Genomic DNA, 19,118 nt, shown 5'->3' with positions numbered 1-19,118 from the left:
TTGCCCTCCGAGGCCTGGGGCAAGTGTACCCAGCTGCCGTCCACTGCATGGGCCTGTATACCAGTGGCGGAGCATGTGCTACTGCCACGCAGGACGGACATGGGGTGCCAAGGGAGCCTGCTGTGGCCGTACTGGCCCAGCCCTTGCTGCTGCTTCAAGTCAGTCCAAGTTTCCTAGAAGGCCTTTAGAGGAAAGATGGGGCCTAGTGGATGAAGACTCAGTTTGCTTGCTTGCTTAAGGTGCTTGCATGTGCCTGAGAGTTTGGAACTTTGCTGGAAACTGGACTTACATGGAAAACTGAAATGTCATTTCAAAAGGTCAGCTGAGAAATGACAATATTTTATATCACGTTTCCCACCAATACGTTGTGGAATATAGTTTCACTTCAAGACCTAGTCTGTCACTTCCTGTTCATCTTTGCTTTTGGGCAAAAGAAATATATATTAATATAAAATCTCCTGTGTGATCAAGGAGAAAAATTGACTTGTCCAGTATTCAGAGCAATACATTTAAAATAAGACTTGTGAATAATTATGGTGTGAAATACAGCACTAGTTAACCATAGTAACAAAAAACTTGTATAAATTTTGTGCTTTAGGAAGTGTGTATAGGTGAAAGGTAAAACTATAATAGGCAAATCTAAGAGTGCTGACTGAGGGCAAATGATGCTAACATCTGCTTTTCATTCTTTAAAGCCACTGTTGCTAATAATAATGTAAGAAATGAGTAGACCATGGATAAATGAAGGCTTACCAGATTTTTGCAAGTCAGAAAGATTAGTGGAGGGGAACCAGCTACAATTCCGTGGGCACTATCATTTTAAAATGTTATCTGATGACAGGAATCAAAGACCAAAGCATTTGTATGAGTTGGTAGTACATTAGCTGACAATTCTCCCGATTCCCGTTAGAAGTATGTTATATAAAAAATAATTTGGGTTTTCAGTCTAATAATTAGTTTTGTTCAGAATATGGTGTGTTGCTCATAATGCTTATAGTGTTTGTTGGCAGCATATGGATATTACTTGTGTAATATCTGTGGTTCTATCTGACAGCAAGAGCCGTTCCACCGTGGAACAGGCTCCCTCTCCTTCCCACTGGCGGAGGAAGAGACGGGGGGGGGGGGGGAGCGCACCGCCCTGGCAGCGTGATCCTGGCGGGGTGCCATCGGGGCTGTCCTCCCTGCCATGCCCCTACGGTGGCACGCTATGCCCCCGGGACGCACGCCAGCCCCGCCCTCTCCTGCTCTCCACCCCCCAGTGCTGGAGCATGAAGCTCCGCCACTGCTCCTTCCTTGGAGGTTTCTGAGCAGATGTTAGATGACCATCTGTCATGGATGATTTAGTTGAGATTCCTGCACCTAGGTGAGACTAGATGACTCTCAGAGTCCCTTCCGACTCTACAGTTCTAGGATTCCATGATAGTATTTATAATTGTGGCCTTCCCTTCCACCTGTAAAGCTTAGAGCACATTACCCAAATATGTCACCAAAAGTAAGACTTATATGACAGTAGCCATGATAATCTACTAGAAATTTTAAAAGACTGGCTTTGACCTTTCCTTTTAGATTACGCCAGTTGATGCCAAGAACCACTTCACATTGGCTCATTTTTTCTAGGCTTTTGTTTCATTAAGGATCTTTGTAGATGACTGTGTTTTTCCTTTGTTGACAAAGCATAACAATGAGTATATGATGTCAGTAGCATGTTTTCTTCTTAATATATTCTTACTAACCCCATAGCTCAGTTGGTGAGAGTGTGGTGCTGATAACGCCAAGGTCGCTGGTTCGATCCCGGTATGAGACAGTTGCATATTCCTGCATGGCAGGGGGTTGGACTAGATCAGGCACCCCCAAACTTGGCCCTCCAGATGTTTTGGGACTACAGCTCCCATCATCCCTAGCTAACCGGACCCGTGGTCAGGGGTGATGGGAGTTGTAGTCCCAAAACACCTGGAGGGCTGAGTTTGGGGATGCCTGGACTAGATGATCCTTAGGGTCCTTTCCGACTCTGCGATTCTGTGATCTGGGAGAAAGCCCCAACCAGTAGTTCTTAATTCTGAGCAGATGTGGTTGGGATTGCAGTATTAGGATGCAGATACATTAGTCAATTATATGCCTTATTCATTATTTTTAATGTATATAAGCAGTTTTAGTGAGAGGAGGGGAGAGTGAAAGTTAGTTCTGCGTGATAGGTAAGGTCATTTAAAGTAGCTGTAAAGGTGAAAAGCCTGATTATGTACAGGAACTGCATTCATGTAACTGGAAAGAATGGGGATTTGCACTTGAGTAATCCAAGTCCTTCAGTTGGTCAGCGAAATAACATTCACGGGTATTTCCCCCAGATTGTGGCGTCTACTTGATACTGTCTTGTTGAAAGTGCTTAAGGGTTACAGTTTAGGAAGTGAAAACTGGTTGTATACTTCTTAATAAGTGACTGGGAGTGGCTTATGGGATCATATAACACCAGCCCTAAAGGATCTTCACTGGCTCCCAGTACATTTCTGAGCACAATTCAGTAGTGTTGGTGAGGATCTTTAAAGCCCTAAACGGCCTCATTTCAGTATACCTGAAGGAGCGTCTCCACCCCCATCATTCAACCCGGACACTGAGGTCCAGCGCCAAGGGCTTTCTGGCGGTTCCCTCACTGTGAGAAGAGCAGTTACAGGGAACCAGGCAGAGGGCCTTCTCGGTAGTGGCTCCCGCCCTGTGGAATGCCCTCCCATCAGATGTCAAGGAAATAAACAACTATCTGACTTTTAGAAGACATCTGAAAGCAGCCCTGTTTAGGGAAGTTTTTAATGTTTGATGTTTTATCACATTTTTAATGTTCTGTTGGGAGCCGCCCAGAGTGGGTGGGGTATGTATGTATGAATAAATAAATAAATAAATAAATAAATAAATAAATAAAGATTATGATTCTCCAGAGAATGGACTGTACATTTCACACAGTGAAATAAACAACTATCTGACTTTTAGAAGACATCTGAAAGCAGCCCTCTTTAGAGAAGTTTTTAATGTTTGATGTTTTGGTGTGTTCTTTTATACTTTGTTGGAAGTCTCCAAGAGTGGCTGGGGTACAAGAAATAAATTGTTGTTGTTGTTGTTGTTATCATTATCATTATTATTATAGCAAATACAGTCATACCTTGGGGTAAATGTAGCATTGGAAGAGACCTCAAGGGATATCTAGTCCAGCCCCCTGCAATGCAGGAATCTCAGCTAAAGCATCCATGACAGATGGCCATCCAACCTCTGCCCACCTCCTCCCAAGGGAGTCCACTCCACTGTCTAACAGCTCTTACTGTCAGAAAGTTCTTCCTGATGTTTAGACAGAATCTCCTTTCTTGTAACTTGAATCCTACCCTGCAGAGCAGGAGAAAACAAGCGTCCTCCACCTTCCATGGGACAGCCCTTTGAAGATGGCTCTCAGACCTTCTCTCAGTCTCCTCTTTTCCAGGCTAAACATGCCCAACTCCCTCCACCGTTCCTCATAAGACTTGGTTTCCAGACCCTTGACCATCCTAGTTGCCTTCTGCTGCACATGTTGCAGCTTGTCAACATCCTTCCTAAACTGTGGTGCCCAGAACTGAACACAGTGGTCCAGGTGTGGTCTCACCAGGGCAGAATAGAGCAATACTATTATTTCCCTTGATTGGGACACTAGACGTCCGTTGATACAGCCTAGAATAATGTTAGCTTTTTTTGCTGTTGACTTAACTCATGTTAAGCTTGTGGTCTACTAAGACCTCTAGATCCTTTTCACATGTCCCCCATCCCTTATTTGTGCAGGGAGCATTCGCACAGCACACCTACACACTGCAGCCAACACACTAACGTGTCGTGACACAGTTTGCAAAGCTCTGGTCTTTGGCTTCCCTGAGTACAAGACTTCGTTAGGACATGTGCACTGCTGTTCGTAACGTAGAAAATTGTCGGCCTACAAAACCATGGCCATGCACTGCATTGTGTGGCAGACCACAAAACTTCGCGATGATACTTTGTGCCTTCTTTCCCCCTCCACCGCAGACACTATTGTTGACATACACACAAAAGTGTGTTTTGTTCTGTTCATGACTGTGGAGCTGAACATTTCAAAAATAAACTAGGGCACTCTGCCAAGGGTTAACACAACATAAAAATAGGCATTTTTAGATGTTTGAGAATGCTCAGCATAAGAACAAGTATATTGGATACACTTTACTTTTGTCAGAGGAACATTTTAAATCAGTGTGTAGGACTGAAGAGGTAGATAAAATGAAGGAATTTATTGCATATGAACTGAGCTTCAAGCTAAACTTAAGCCCCAGAAGGTTGTGAGGAAGAGTGAGGTAGCAGCAAGTTCTATTGTCACTCAGTTTGAAGACAAGATTCCAAATTTGGAAGGTAAGAAAAACAATGTTAGATTTGAGAGAGTCTGCATAAACTGCAATAAAATCGTCACCCCCCCCCCCCGTCAGAAACGTTAACATAAAGGACATGGAAGAGAAAAACAGTTTGTGACGGGAAGGGGAAGGTTGCATTCTTCTAAAAAATAGTTTCAGCATTAAATGGTGATGCACTGTATGTATGCAGATACTATGCAGAAAACTTGAAAAATGTTTTACTAGGTGGATATATTTTTGAGTGGGATGAATTTCGAAGAAGTTCCAAGCAATTAAGCAGTCTGAACTTGTTTGATTTTTTTAAAAATAGAGCTCATCAAATCATTTCAGACTGTTACTCGCCTAAACATTAAAATTAGGAAACTGCTTTCTATTAGGGAGAGGCGTACAAGGGAAACAATCTCTATAACTTTCCAAAATAATTTAGACAGCCTAAGAGCCATATTTGAGTGAGAATGTGTTCATCTTGGTCACCGGTGGCTACAAAGTAAAAAGTAATTTGGTAGCAGCTTGGTGAACATGCAGAAGGTTTGCTCTGCTTTGCCTTATATTAAGAATAATTCACTATATGCAGAATTAAGTATTCACAGTGATCTAGTGTTAGATTTTAAACAGGTTAGTGAATGTAATAATCTTAAAAATAATTGACCTTTCTGAACAGGATATGTATCTACACACAAAAAATCCTGCAGGTGATAATATCAAATTGTATGAGATGTCAACTACTGATGATTCTCTACTCAGTTTCTGGGAGGAAAACTTTAGAAGCAAAGTGCTTCCAGGACTTATTTCCCTTTGATTCAAGAGGTATGCATGACATCAGGTCTGAGGAAATAGGAGGGAAAAGATTCAGTGTCAGGATTCTGCAGAAACCACAAAACCTTTCCATATCTTTTGAGAGAATGAGCTCAGTGCTTGGTCCTCCTGCATCACTTATGTGTGTAAATCTTGTAGGCAAGTTTTGAGGAATTACTGCAGAAAAAAATCTAATCTAATCCAGACCCTGTGATTGAGGCAGATTTGGAAAGTGTGGGACAGTTCTTTCTAGGCACGACCCACTTTTAAAGGTCCTTGTCCAAGCGCCCTTGCTTTTTTCTGCTCCAGAGCTTTCCCCGCAAAAAACCTGCTCTTTAAAGCTCAATCAGAGCAAATGGCAATCCATGGAAAACCTGAATTGATGTTTGTTCTGATTGAGCACAAAAGAGTCGATTTTTGTGGGGAAAGCTCTGGGCAAAAAGCCCACGAATTCTCAGAAACAAAAGCTTTTAAACACAGATCTGTGCCTGGGGCAAAAGTGAAGCACTGAGGGGGAATTTGAACCCTGGTCTCCCAGGTCCTAGTCCAGTGCTCTAATCACTGCACCAAACTGGATTGAAAACGAACACATAGAATAGAATAGAAAATCTGAGGGAATTCAATACTTATCTCTGTCTTTTGGACAAAATAGAGAAACAGTTTTGAAGTTCAAGAAAAATGAAAAAAGCTAGCTCAAATGGATCAGATACTATTGACATTATCCAATGAAACATGAGTGACATGTATTATCCCTCAAGTTCTCCTGTTTTGGAGAATTGGTGCTTAATTGCTCTGTGGTATGACTACCACTCATGGGACGCAGGTGGCGCTGTGGGTTAAAGCCTCAGCGCCTAGGACTTGCCGATCGAAAGGTCGGCGGTTCGAATCCCTGCGGCGGGGTGCGCTCCCGCTGCTCGGTCCCAGCGCCTGCCAACCTAGCAGTTCGAAAGCACCTCCGGGTGCAAGTAGATAAATAGGGACCGCTTACCAGCGGGAAGGTAAACGGCGTTTCCGTGTGCGGCTCTGGCTCGCCAGAGCAGCGATGTCACGCTGGCCACGTGACCCGGAAGTGTCTCCAGACAGCGCTGGCCCCTGGCCTCTTAAGTGAGATGGGCGCACAACCCCAGAGTCTGTCAAGACTGGCCCGTACGGGCAGGGGTACCTTTACCTTTACCTATGACTACCACTCAGGTTTCAGGATGAAAAAGGCTCACTTCTATGCAAACCAAGCCTTTATTGCTAATAATCATAAATGAGATTTGCATGGTTTACAACAGCATGCATATGATTGTAAGAAATTGTAAATAAAGTTTATGGCGCTCTATTTGAGCAGAAATAAGTTGCTGGGTTTGGCGAGAAAATAAAAGATAAAATAAACTCAGAGCAGAGATTGAAGTGAAGTCTGAGGAGAGCAAGATCCTTTTTTCTCAATAAATAAAGTTTATTTTGCTGTGTGCTTATGGCAGCTTTGAAGAAATATAGTCAACTCCATCAAGTGAGGTTAAGTAAAGGAGGGCATAAATGAAAAAGAGGTAATAGATGCTATAGATAGTCCTAATGTCACACAATGCAGATGCAGTATATGTATGAAAAGCGTAATAAGAAAATATGTAAACTGAAACATGATGTTTCAATTAACTGCAGATTTAGAGGCTGTTCTGAAAGTGAGCATAAATGCTCATGTTATGCTCAGGAGAAATCTACATATGAAAGAGGATTAGTTTATGGTCCTATGGGATATATTGTGGGTTTGAAATATGGCATATTCTAAAAGCAGGTGAAACAGATAATAGTCAAATTTGATAGGGCTGCTGAACTAGAAAGTTGCTCCATAACTGAGGTTGAGTTTCCATTAATAAGGGACACACATGTTGTGAGGAAACAGTTTCCTCCCGTAACATTATATGGTTTACCATTCATAAGTCTCAGGGACTTTCTTTTAACCGAGAAGTGCTTTTCAAGGCAAGCGTGAGTTTTGTAGCTTTATCTAGGCTATGGAAGTTAACTGGTCTACATCTACTGGCATGTGATCCTTTAAAAATACCCTGTGGCACAACGTGCATAGATGATGAATACAATAGACCTGCACAGTTGATTCCCACCTCATCTGCTTCTTCTAGAAAGGCCACCAGACAAGGGACAGACTGTTTCGCCCTCTGTAAGTCAAATAGGAAACTGGGCCAAAACCCTAAAATGTGATGTTGAAACCACAGAATGTGGGGAGGCACTTCCATGGGATTTCTGTAATGACCCTGGAATATTCAGAATTATTTGGGCCCAAGATACCTTAAGGACTACTTAATCCATGGGTAGGCAAACTAAGGCCCAGGGACTGGATCTGGCCCAATTGCCTTCTCAATCCGGCCCACAGACGGTCCAGAAATCAGCGTGTTTTTACATGAATAGAATGTGTGCTTTTATTTAAAATGCATCTCTGGGTTATTTGTGGGGCATAGGAATTTGTTCATTTTTTTTCCTTTTCAAAATATAGTCTGACCCCCCACAAGATCTAAGGGACAGTGGACCGGTCTCCTGCTGAAATAGTTTGCCAACCCCTGGCTTAATCCTTTATATCCCTGCCCAATCAGCAGGGCCTGGGGGGGGGAGTCACAGTTAGTGGTCCCCCATAGCTTGTATCCCCCAGGAACTTTATGGAACTTTATAGTTTTATGGAACTTCCTTCCAGTTGAGGGCAGGCTGGTCCCCTCTCTGTTGAACTTCAGCTGCCCACAGAAGGCTTTCTTTATGCCAGCAGGCATTTCAAGTGAAGTTTGCATTTACAGTTTTAACTGATTTTTATTTTTTTGTATTGTATCTTTGTAAACAGCTTAGAGACTATTACAGCTAGGTGGTGTTTAAATAAACAAATTAGCAGTAATTTCAAAATAAGCAACATTTAAGCAAATAACATTTAACATTTTAGTTGAATTCTGTCATTCACCTTAATTGCTACTATTACTAATGGTCTTGCGTACTTTAGTCAGCTATGTTGCTTCAGTTGCCTGGGGAAGGGAAAAAATAGTAATTTTTAATTATGCTGAATAAGGCATTGTGAATGTCTGAATAGAACAGCACTAACTTGATATTTTAAAGCATGCACACATTGTTCATGAGTTTTGATTTGCTATTTTTCATTATGTGGTGTTTGCTCTTGTATACCTGCAAACATTGTGGTTTTCTTTGTTTACTCAGATGAGTGGTACTGGATCTAGTCCAATGTCGACTATTGCTCCATCAGGCAGCGGAAGAGGGACTGGGAAATCAACAAACTTTACTCCTGAACTGCAAAGTATGATGTAAGTATCCCTTTTGTTTCCATATCTTACTACATTCACAATTCCACATAACTAGGAAGCAGAATTAATAGAGGGCAGGGCAGATTTGTCCCATATATGCTCATTAATTAATTTTGCTCATTAATTAATTAAGTTTGGAAATGGTTTTTAAGATTTATTAAGTAACTTAGCCGGCACTCTTGCTGTTGGATTTGAAATCACACGTAGCTAAAATAAACTTACATATAGGAAATATAGGGTATGCTATATATTTTTCACTGTATATTATAGGGTGCTTGATCCTAGGATTGGAAGGAATATTTTCTGTTCGTTAAATTACTTTTCTTTCTTTTTAAAAATGTATTATATTTTAGAGTTGCTTTTTCATGATGCACAGTGGTATGTTGCGATAAAATAATGCTGTTTGTGACAGAATTAACATGTGGACCATTTGGAACTGATTAGTCTTTGCTCTTGACAATAAGAATAATTTCTTACAAAGAACAGAAATTTACTGTAAAATGACATAGTGATGCAGTTCTAATTTGTGACAAGACTGGAACACTGTTGTTGTTTTATCTCGGAATACCTAGATTTTCATAAAGTCGTTGGCTTCATATTTTTAAAATTCCATAATTGGGAGGGTTCCATACTTAAAGCTTGATTAGTTGCCTTCTACAATGGGCCAGGCTACAAATCTTGATTTGGTGGAAGGCAACCTATTAATCAGGGAGGCTGACCTGCCAGCACATGCCATGTTTTCTTTTATATAAATCCAAGATGTATTGGTCTGCAGAAAGTGGAGAGAACTCAAGCTAATGAGTTCTTTCTCTATGGATCATTATTTCTGATTTATCAAGGAGTTAAAAGAGAATGTTCAGCATAAGACTTAAGATTTTACTCTTCTCTCAGAACTGCAGATGGAGAGCAGGGCAGGTCCATTCTTGTACTGCATTTGTTTAGTTTTATTATGAACGTACCCCCCTAACTCTTTAGTGATAGTAATTGGCCATGCACCTATATAATTTGCTGCTCTTGGGAGTGCTGTACACCAGTTATGGTGCTTGGTTTTGTATAGCAATGAGGTAAAGAATTTTTACACCCATCTGCTGGAAAAGAATTGTATACACTTTTAAAGCTGGGACAAATGTCTTCTTGTCACTCTAAAGAACAGCATCTGTCTTCAAAGAAGCAGACAATAATTATAACCATTCAAAGCTTATTCTCTTTCAGTAAAAAGTTCGGTTATGTCAGAATTACTCATGTAAACACAGTTTGGACCACTTGGACTGCTAATGTATGTTAGCCTCAGAACTAAATTAGGTTTGAAAGTGGTGTCGTTATAAATAGATATAATGCCAACTGACACATTGTCATATTTAGGGGCTGAGAACAGGCACCTGGAGATATCGCCCAAATGTGTCTGGGCGTGACTGAGTCTGTAGTTATTCAAAACACCTTTTTTGGTATAGATAGCCATTTTGGATTTACTTTTGGAAGGAAGAGCAGGGTGCAATGTTCTGGCTGCTCTCAGCTTTCTGCCTTTTTAGTGCTAGAAGGCAGAAGATGGTGAATTTAAACCACTGCTGCTAGTACCAAGCTTTGGAAAAATAGGTTGCTGCTGCTCTCTCAGCAATAGTTTGGTTTCTGTGGGGGCAAAGGCCATTGGTATTGTCCAGAACAGTGAATGGGTGATTCCTCCCTCCCTGACTAATTACTTAGAAGCCTTTAGAAGTGAAGTGTACCTGGCTCTTGTCCAGTGGGTCTTCTTTTTTGGGTGGTGGGATTGTATTGCCATCCATATCTTTATTCCTTGTTACATATTTCTTAGTCTTGAGAAGTTAATGTTTCCTATCCCAGTAGACAGAAGTTATACCAGCCTTGAACACCTGGCACGTACAGATATTACTACTTGCTGCAACTGTGGGTTTACACCAGCCTGTGTGCAGTGGCAATTGCCATGCAGTACCCAAGCAGTTGTGGAATTATTTCCAAAAATCACAAGAAAGAGGATCCTCTTTGTGCCTTAGAATGCTTGCACACTGGCTTATTCTTGGCTGTTTGGTAGAGGGCGTCTCTGCATGACAATTTCTAAAATACTAAAGCAGAGAGTTTCAAAGTGCATCAAAAGCACGTCATGTGTAGTAGTAGCACAGAGTAAAGCTCATAATGGGGTTCCATAATTTAGAAGTTCCATTAAAAAAAAAAAAAAAACTTTGTGACTGACCTGTATGTCAAGGACTGTGATCCAAACACCCGTTGCCCCAGGTATTCAGTAGCCTGCACATAAATATCCAATTATATGGGAAACCCAAACACTATTGGCATAGTAGCACTTAATCAGTGCCATGCTGGAAAAAATATGCCACAGCAAAATATGTCAGTGGGAAACTCTAGGATTCACTCATAAAGTTTCTATGACTTAAGTGAGGCTCTGACGCCTTGCTAGGAAATGATACAATTATATTTCATTTCAAATACATTTTTTATCTTAGGTTTCCTTTCCCTTGGCAATTCTTGGACTTTTTAAAGTTTGTTTCCCTAAAAGCGTTTATCTAAATTGAATAATTCATATTTTGATATTCAGACTGGGAGGAAATATAACAGAACATTACTTGGGCTTGGAAATCAAAGAAAGGACATGAGTCTAGTGAGCTGTTGTAGGCCAAACTGATTCTTTGGGCAAGTAGCAGAGACGCTTTTATTTTTATATAATTGCTGACTTCCTGATTAAGCACTTTCTTAACTCCCCTCCCCGCCAATATACACACAATTCCTGTCAGTGCAGAAGTTATTATTGGCTATGTAAGTGAAGACCTAGACATCTTCATACTGTTTTGGACTTAGTGCTGTTTCTACTTTTAAAAGCAATCCAAACAAGTAGACTTTGATTCTGAGATACATTTCACCAACTCTTCTGTTGACTTCACTGGAGCTGGTGGAATTCTTCCAGTAGGTTTATTTGTGTGCATTTTTCTTGAAAAAAATATACTATTAGCAAATAATAATTACATGTCAGGAATAGACTGTGGACATAAATATTAAAATTGTTTCCTTTGGCTTCTGCTCTATAATAGGTTGCCACAAGAACTTATCTAGAATCCTTCAGGAACTTAAAAAAAACTGCACCACGTAATTTACAGGCTACTTCTAAAATGCATTTATTTGAGGTATATTGATTTCACTGAAACCTTCCTCCATCTTTGCATCATTAGGAAGCAATATTGTTCTGTATAGAACTAATTTTGATATTGTTCACATACGATTGACCATTAGTTTATTTTAGGCCTGTTACATGCCAGACCTGTTAGCCACCCCATTACTTAATTACTTACAGGCCAGGTTTGGACATAAAAGTGGGTTTGATTAACCATATTGTGCACAAGCTTCAAGCGGGTGAATGCAGGTCAAAGGCTGCTACTTCCATTCTCTCTCAGTTGAAGAGGGGCCAAACCACAGAGCGGCTGGCTTAGCTAGCGTCATGTCTGAACCAGCACTCGGGGCTTGTTTCTCCAAACAAATCACAGCTGGGAAGCCAAGGTTAGTTCTTGGCTTCTTGATATGAAGGACACCTGGCTTGCCAGTAATACACGTCAAATGTTACAAGAAAGGAGATTCCATCTAAACATCAGGAAGACCTTTCTGACAGCAGGAGCTGTTTGACAGTGGAACAGACTCCCTCAGAAGGTGGTGGACCTTAAAAACTTTCACTGGAGGTTTTTGAGCAGAGGTTGTATGTCATGGATTCTTTCGCAGGGGTGGACTAGATGACCCTCAGGGGTCCCTTCCAACTATACAGTTCTATGATTCTGTGAGCTAAATATTTGGCTCCATGGCTGCAGTAACCAATCAAGGACACAAGGCATAGCAGCAAAATATCTGTGACTGGATTTCATGCTGTTTTTAAAATAAGTTTAAAAGCAACTGGGGGTGCTCCATTTGGGACTGCAGCAGCTTGGAAGATGTACTTTAACTCTTCCCTTGTGCTGGTTTGATGATTTTAAAAAACCCTCCCCCCACTACTATTTCTCTTGTGGGATGAAATGTACACTGAGTGATGAAACCAAATAAAGAAGTTCAAGTGACTTTTCTGATTCTCTCCCTCTTATTTTGCAGTACAATTTTGGCAGGCATCTACTAGTAGAATTACAATTTAATGATTAATCTTCAGTTGTCATTAATTGTGTACTACAGGCAAAATGTGTGGGTATTAGTAAATTAAAACTCAAGCCATGTTTGATTCTACTGTGTTAAGAGGCTCCAGGTTTTTAGTCTTATTTCAGATTGTCTTTTCGTATTGAAGCATCACATTAAGTAAATGGCAAATATAATGAGAGTATTTTGTGCTTTCATCAAGCTGATTATATGATTATATTATAATCAGCAGGATGAAGCCACAACATATCCATCCTACTATGCTAATATTCCTACAACTTTTAAAATTGTACCCACAGTGCAGAGCCCATTGTAGACATGGAGGTGCTGGGGTGTGTATGTCCTTTGACACAGGCATCCTTTTGCTCCTGTGGAGCCGCCCATTAATTGACGTGAATAGGAAAACTCTTCTAAGTAGCAAACATCTAAGTGCAAATTAATTTCTTCACCTGGAAGGAACCGCTGAACGAGGGCATGTGGCTGTTAAGTCATGGCCAAGGTGGGGTTTGTTTGTTTTTTCAGGCAGAGGGCATCTTCCTTGGGGCTCATGGCAATGGTGGGCACGGACAGAGGAAAAAGTGGGCAGACCAACTCTCACGTGTAGGCAACAACCCAGTCAGAGGTTTCTGTACAAATGTGGGCACACACATCAGTCACCCCCACCTTGACACATTCCAGCCAGGCAGAAGGCCCTGAGGAGCATGTGAGGGTTATGGCCCGGGGTGAGTTAAAAGGCTAGAGAAAGGCCTGGAGCCAGAGGTTCCCCACCCATGGGCTAGACCAGCCTTTCTCCACTGCATCTCTCTTAGGCAGCAGGGACAGTGGTCAGGGATGATGTGAGCTGTAGCTCAAGAACACCTGGGGAACCTGAGGTTGAGAAAGGCTGGGTTAGACTGAAGTTGCTTAATGACAAGAGAAAGAGAATGGGGGACTGTTAAGCTATCTGCTGTTTATAATAGTAGTTACCATATTTGTGTTAACTGCATTTTATGTTATAAAAAGTTGAAATCCAGATGTAATGTACTACATTTTGTTGCCACTAAAAATATATATACTGTACATTAAAATCAATTGGAGATGGACAGAGGCTAATATAGTCAATTTAACATTGGATTAATATGTTTTAAAATGTTAGTTCTTCATGTTCTTGTGATGATTAAAACAGTTGTTTTCCTTAAAGTATTTATATATGCTGAGTTCTCTAACCTAAGAATCTCAGTGTTTTGTCAAAAGGAATAAAAGAACTTCCAAAACGAGGGGCTTGGGTTTCAGTAATTTCTACTGGGAGATTAAGCCAGAAGACGCAATAACATCCAAAACAGAAGAAACATTATCAACTGCTAGAACAGTTTTTGATGCCAAGGAATGCACAAACATGGGAGCAAACATTATACTAACACATCCAAGACGTCACAATAACTGAAGGAAAGGAACAAGGGTAGATTACACCAAATAAGAACAGCACAAGCTCACAGCAAATATTACTTGTGCCTTTCAAAAAAATATTGTGTAATACTAAGTATTTGCTTATAGCAACTTCTGCCTTTTTTTCTTGCAGGCTTTTTATTCTTCCCTAGTACTACCTGCTGTTTTAAATAAGAGTTTAAATTATTGGTTTGATTTTTATCATTCATTGATTTTTGTGCATTAAACATTTTGGTAAAGTAAAATGTTCAAGTCCCTCATCCAGTGTAAAAAAAGAATTCTAACCAAAACTGAATGAAGATTCTGGAGTCAGTCATCAATTTGCCGACTTTGTGGTGGGTGATTTCCCAGCAACTTCAGGAATAGCTTGATCCTTTTAACTTTCTAAAGTAGAGGTAGCCAATGGATTGGATGTGGAACCAGTTCTGACCCACATGGTTACCAGATAGAATTTTCGTTAAGCTGAGATAGGTTTGGCTTAAGTTTTACTCATAGAGAGGAAAGAAACCCTGTGAAATTCAGAGAGATTTCTTCAGAAATTTGTACGCAGTGCCTCAGTCATATCAATATGCATATTTTCCATGCCTGTTGTAGAGCATTTATGACTAGATGGTGACTTTATTGTGCAGATTACCCAGAAAATAGCTTGGTCGTGGAGCAAAATATACTTCAACTATGAAAACGCATAGGTTGCCAACCCTGTACCCTGTACTGACAACCCATCTTCTAGCTTGGATGTGACCTTCTGTGCTTTAGCTTTGCTAATTCCTCATTATGCTTCCTAAAATTGAAACCATTGAAATCTGTATGTCATTTTTGTTATGTCCATCAGTAACATCATCTCCCTCTCTCTCTTGAGTTAATTTTGGATAACGTTGGAAGGAAATGGCAGTAATGATCTTGCCCATGAGAGTGTTGGTTAACCAGGCTGTAATTTGAGGTTGTACAGGATTTCTCCATTCCATTCTGTCCTTGTTTACCATGTTTGAACCCAGGAGCTTTGCTGAGACTGCATTGTGCAAAAATAACTTAAAGTCTGAATGAGTTGTTTACGACCTTTTTCTTCTGCTTATAAAGAGACAGGGGGTCAGGGAGCAAATTTGCTTGGAATTCCCCATAACATCAACTAGGGTCTTTGGGAACAGGCAAACAATTTTACATGCACATTCATGCAAGTTCACAAGACCTGTTGGGGTGTTGGCAAATTTTGTTTTCCTCTCCAATCTCCTTTTTTGAAAACATACTGTGGAGATCGAACTTTTACGGATAGCAGCTAACTCAGCTGAGTTGTGGCTTACTTTGGTTTAGAGTTGCTTCTCTGGTAGAATGAAAGTTCTGTAGCCTCCACTTGTTCTGGTTCTTTTTCTAACTTCCTTTGTTTGACAGAAACAGTGGACACTTCAAAATTGCAACTTTATTAATACCTAGCCCCTAACAGAGCTTTAATCCAGTGCTTGCTGTCATGAGTGTACACAGAGGTAAGTCATACCTCCTCAGCAATGAATAGAAACCCAGGTCTCTGCTCGTTCACCAATGCTCTCTCAGTTCTGTTTTTAAAAAACCACATGCACACGCACAAACAGTGAATGAGTTGTGAAAAAACTAACATTTTTTAGGCACCACAAAAGGCTTTAGCCCTGTGCATACTCTCAGGAACAAGCCTCACAGAAGACAACGCTTACTTCTGAATAAACTGAATAGGATTGTGTTAGTAATACCAGTGCTAGGAAAGTTTATCTTAAAAAGGAACAAAATAGTCCTGTTCAAGCTCACCCAAATGCACTTTTTTGTACTCAATAATATTTGCCTGACACATACCTCTTAAAGGCACGAGAGTGCTTCTCTCCCTAATCCAAGCAAAGGACACCAACTAAGAGTAAAAAGAAAAGAAAACACACAACTTGGGCAACTTGATAATGTATTTTTAAATGTAAAAATATTTAAGATGAGCATCTATATTTGTAGAAATGTAATAATTTGAGTGCTGGGCTAGGGTCTGGAAGACTAGGGTTCAATTCTACACCCACTTAAATGAACACAGTATGGCTTACTGCTCAGTAAAAGGAGTAAGATTATGTTAGTAATCACAGCTTAATGATGCCTACTCCTCAGTATAGTTGACTATTACATGTGTGAAACTGTATCACTCCTATGGAGAAAACAGCACATACTCGATTCAGTAATATTCCTTTATATTTCAGCCACACCTGGCTTATTCCCTGGTATGCAAAAAGAACCTCCTTGATTGGCAACCATGGGTAATAGATCTCCAGACTTTATCACACCCCCCCAAAACTTTAAGCTCCTATTGCTCAGAGAAAAAGATACGGCTGGTGAGAAAAAACAGGAAGTCAGAATCTAAAAAACCCAAACTTTTCACACCTTGTGATCACTTCAAAATACTTTGGAAGCAAGTTCCCCCAGTCCTCCACTGGGGTAGGCACCCAGACCGTCACACAAAGGGAAGGATTCACCTAACAAATCCCTTCGGAGGAAGTAAGGACTGCTGTGTGCACAAGGAGGCTTCCCCCCCTGCACCCCTCCAGGTGAGCTATGAAGGGGTCATAGACACCCCCAAAGCACAGGAAAGGAGGGATCATTCTGTTTGCCAAGCTGATTTGCTTTTGCAGACAGAACAGTGGTAATAGTGTGATGCTGAATTCTTTAAGTTGTCTAAGTTTCTTGAATTTAATAAAAGAAGGTATTTGCCTAACTCGGAATTCCTTCACCTTTTGATCAGCTGCATCTACCTACTCAAAGCTGCGTCTGGAAGTATGCAACCACCCCACACAACCCCTGCTATTCAGGTTACCAGTGCCAGGGTCCCTCTGTTATCAACTGCTCTCCTGCCCCCTTATGAAATACACAGTCCTGGACTCAGAAAGAAAATTAACTTATGGTCCTCTTCAAACTACTGCTAAGTTTTTTGTTTCCTTAAAAATAGTGAATATTCCTAATGGCAGTTAATTAATTTGCAGAAGCCCATATCAAAATTTAATATACGATAAATAAATAAATAAAACAAAGAAATAAAAATAAATAAATAAAACAGGGCAGTCCAAGCCAGGAAGACACCAGATTCCTCCCTGCCCTTTTATGATGCCAGCGAAACATTTATGGAGGCAGCTTGCCACCAAGAGTCTCCTTTCCTCCTCTGACTATAAAAACCTCGCAGTCCAGCCGCAAAACCAGATTCTGCTCCCCCCCAACTCCCATGCCAACCAAACATGCTTTGGTTTGCTCCACTTGAGGCTCTTTGTGTCCAGCCCTAATGTCGTGCAACTTTCAATGCATTTCTGAGAGACTCCTGACTGGCTAGAGTTTCTTCAAAGAGAAATAAAATCAAAATGGTGGTTCAGAGGGTTCCCCCAGCCCTCCCTCCGATGCTCCTGCTGGGATTCATTTTTTAAAAACATGCAAACTTAGTAGTTATATGGTGTATTTCAGATATTCAGAGTGCTTCCTTTTTATAAATTTAATAATATGTAAAAGTGTGTGTCAATATTAGCCCTGTATTGCAGACAACCCATTTTGCCTGTGTACATCTGCAGGCCATTTTCGGACCCAGAAGAGGACGTAATGGGGCACTTGGCCAACGCACACCATGACCTGGAACGCAACCCCAGCGCAAATTGGGGATTGCCTGTAGTTGCATACCAGTTTTCCCAAATTAAAACCATGCTCAAGGCGGCCCACAGCATAAAAATGTATATAACTACAAGCATAACAAAAATAGTCAATAAACAATAAACATCAAAAGTATACAACCAAACTGATCAATTTCCACACAAATCATAAAATCTAAAATGAAGATACCGAAAGTTAACAGCAACAACCTCTACCCAATAGAACCCCCTAAACCAGAGGCTCCCAAACTTATTTGGCCTACCACCCCCTCCTCAGGAAAAAATTGCTCAGTGCCCCCCAAGAAATCTGCCTCCTTTAAGTGAACAAACAGAAAAATACAGTGACAAATGTGCGTTCTTTCATGTCTCTATTATTACCTGCGTACTACAACACAGTAAATAAAACACCTTGAAGCTTGAAATTACAACATTATTTATTAAAATCAACCATAGTGACAGATAATGAAGGATAATATTAAAATAAAAATTAGGATTAATGTTAAAAATAATCCTAATGACAAGGGCGAACCTGGTCTGCAGCTATCAATTTATTAGTGTATTTATTATTTGGCTCTACTGTAGTTTTGTCTGCAGCATTCTTAAATCACCACAATTGGCTATTTGCAGTCTAATCCGCCTCGGGGGGGGGCAGCACCGCAGCCCACCTCCCATTGGTCAAATAGGCAAGCAAGCTGTGATCAACTTCCCAGGCCTGGGAAGTGAGGCTGACAAGGGCTTACCCAAGCCCAGGGGAAACCCTTGCTTCCAGCACAACTGCCAGATCCAGGGGAGGCATTGGTGCCATCCTGCATTGGTGCCCAACCTGCCGGAAAGCATCATTACAGAAGAGATGAAACATGTATGAATGGTTTTTCAAAGTTTTCTTCTCTTCTCATCTTTCTTTATTCTTTCACTACCCCTTATTTATATTCAACACTCCCAAGTGCACCCGAGGTCACTACCACCCCAGGGCACTATGCCCCAGCCCAGGCGTCTGTTCAGCAGCCTTAGCTTTTGTAGCTGGAGTCAGTCCAGGCCCCGCCCTCCCAGGCCAGGTGGGAAAAGGCCTGCAAGGCAGGGAGCAGCTCTTCCCAGACTCACACTTGTGAAAATAGAAATGGGGGAGAGACTAATAATGTGCATTACCCTGAGCTTCTTGGGGAAATGGGCATAAATGCAAAAAATACTTTACCGATCGCAATTATGCTGAAGACGCTCTGGGGCCAAGTGCACTGCTGGCCTCTGCGCTGGCCCCTCCTAACCCTTTACGGGTGGACTGAAGTGAAGGCTGCTCACTCTGGGTCTGCCCCCCTTTGCCCTGCCCCTCAGGCCGCCACGGATAGGCTACTTCAAACCCAGGCAATCATTGGCAGCAGGGCAGCAGTGGCCGGCGGAGCGGTGGGGCTGCCGGAGGAAGGCGGTGGGCACATGCTGGGCCGCAAACTTGGCCCACCGATGGG

The 19,118-nt window shown here is 41.3% G+C and overlaps 2 protein-coding genes across 12 annotated transcripts in view; one reads left to right on the top strand and one right to left on the bottom strand.

Moving 5' to 3' along the window:
• SUPT3H (SPT3 homolog, SAGA and STAGA complex component) overlaps nt 1-19,118 on the top strand; it is a gene marked incomplete at its 5' end in the record, with an annotated part of 232,500 nt that overhangs the window by 20,951 nt on the left and 192,431 nt on the right. For all 3 annotated transcript variants that reach the window (XM_079970024.1, XM_079970025.1, XM_079970023.1), the window contains one exon: nt 8,370-8,473. In XM_079970024.1, the coding sequence (XP_079826150.1) occupies nt 8,370-8,473 (104 nt within the window). Of the gene's footprint in view, nt 1-8,369; nt 8,474-19,118 lie in introns of those variants that run through there.
• RUNX2 (RUNX family transcription factor 2) overlaps nt 1-19,118 on the bottom strand; it is a gene marked incomplete at its 5' end in the record, with an annotated part of 221,422 nt that overhangs the window by 181,902 nt on the left and 20,402 nt on the right. The window lies entirely within an intron of this gene.

This window comes from Podarcis cretensis (genome assembly GCF_951804945.1).
Source record: "Podarcis cretensis genome assembly, chromosome: 3".
Classification (NCBI taxonomy): domain Eukaryota; kingdom Metazoa; phylum Chordata; class Lepidosauria; order Squamata; family Lacertidae; genus Podarcis; species Podarcis cretensis.
Note: the sequence above shows the minus strand (reverse complement) of the source record. Positions and strands in the feature narration are given on the sequence as shown.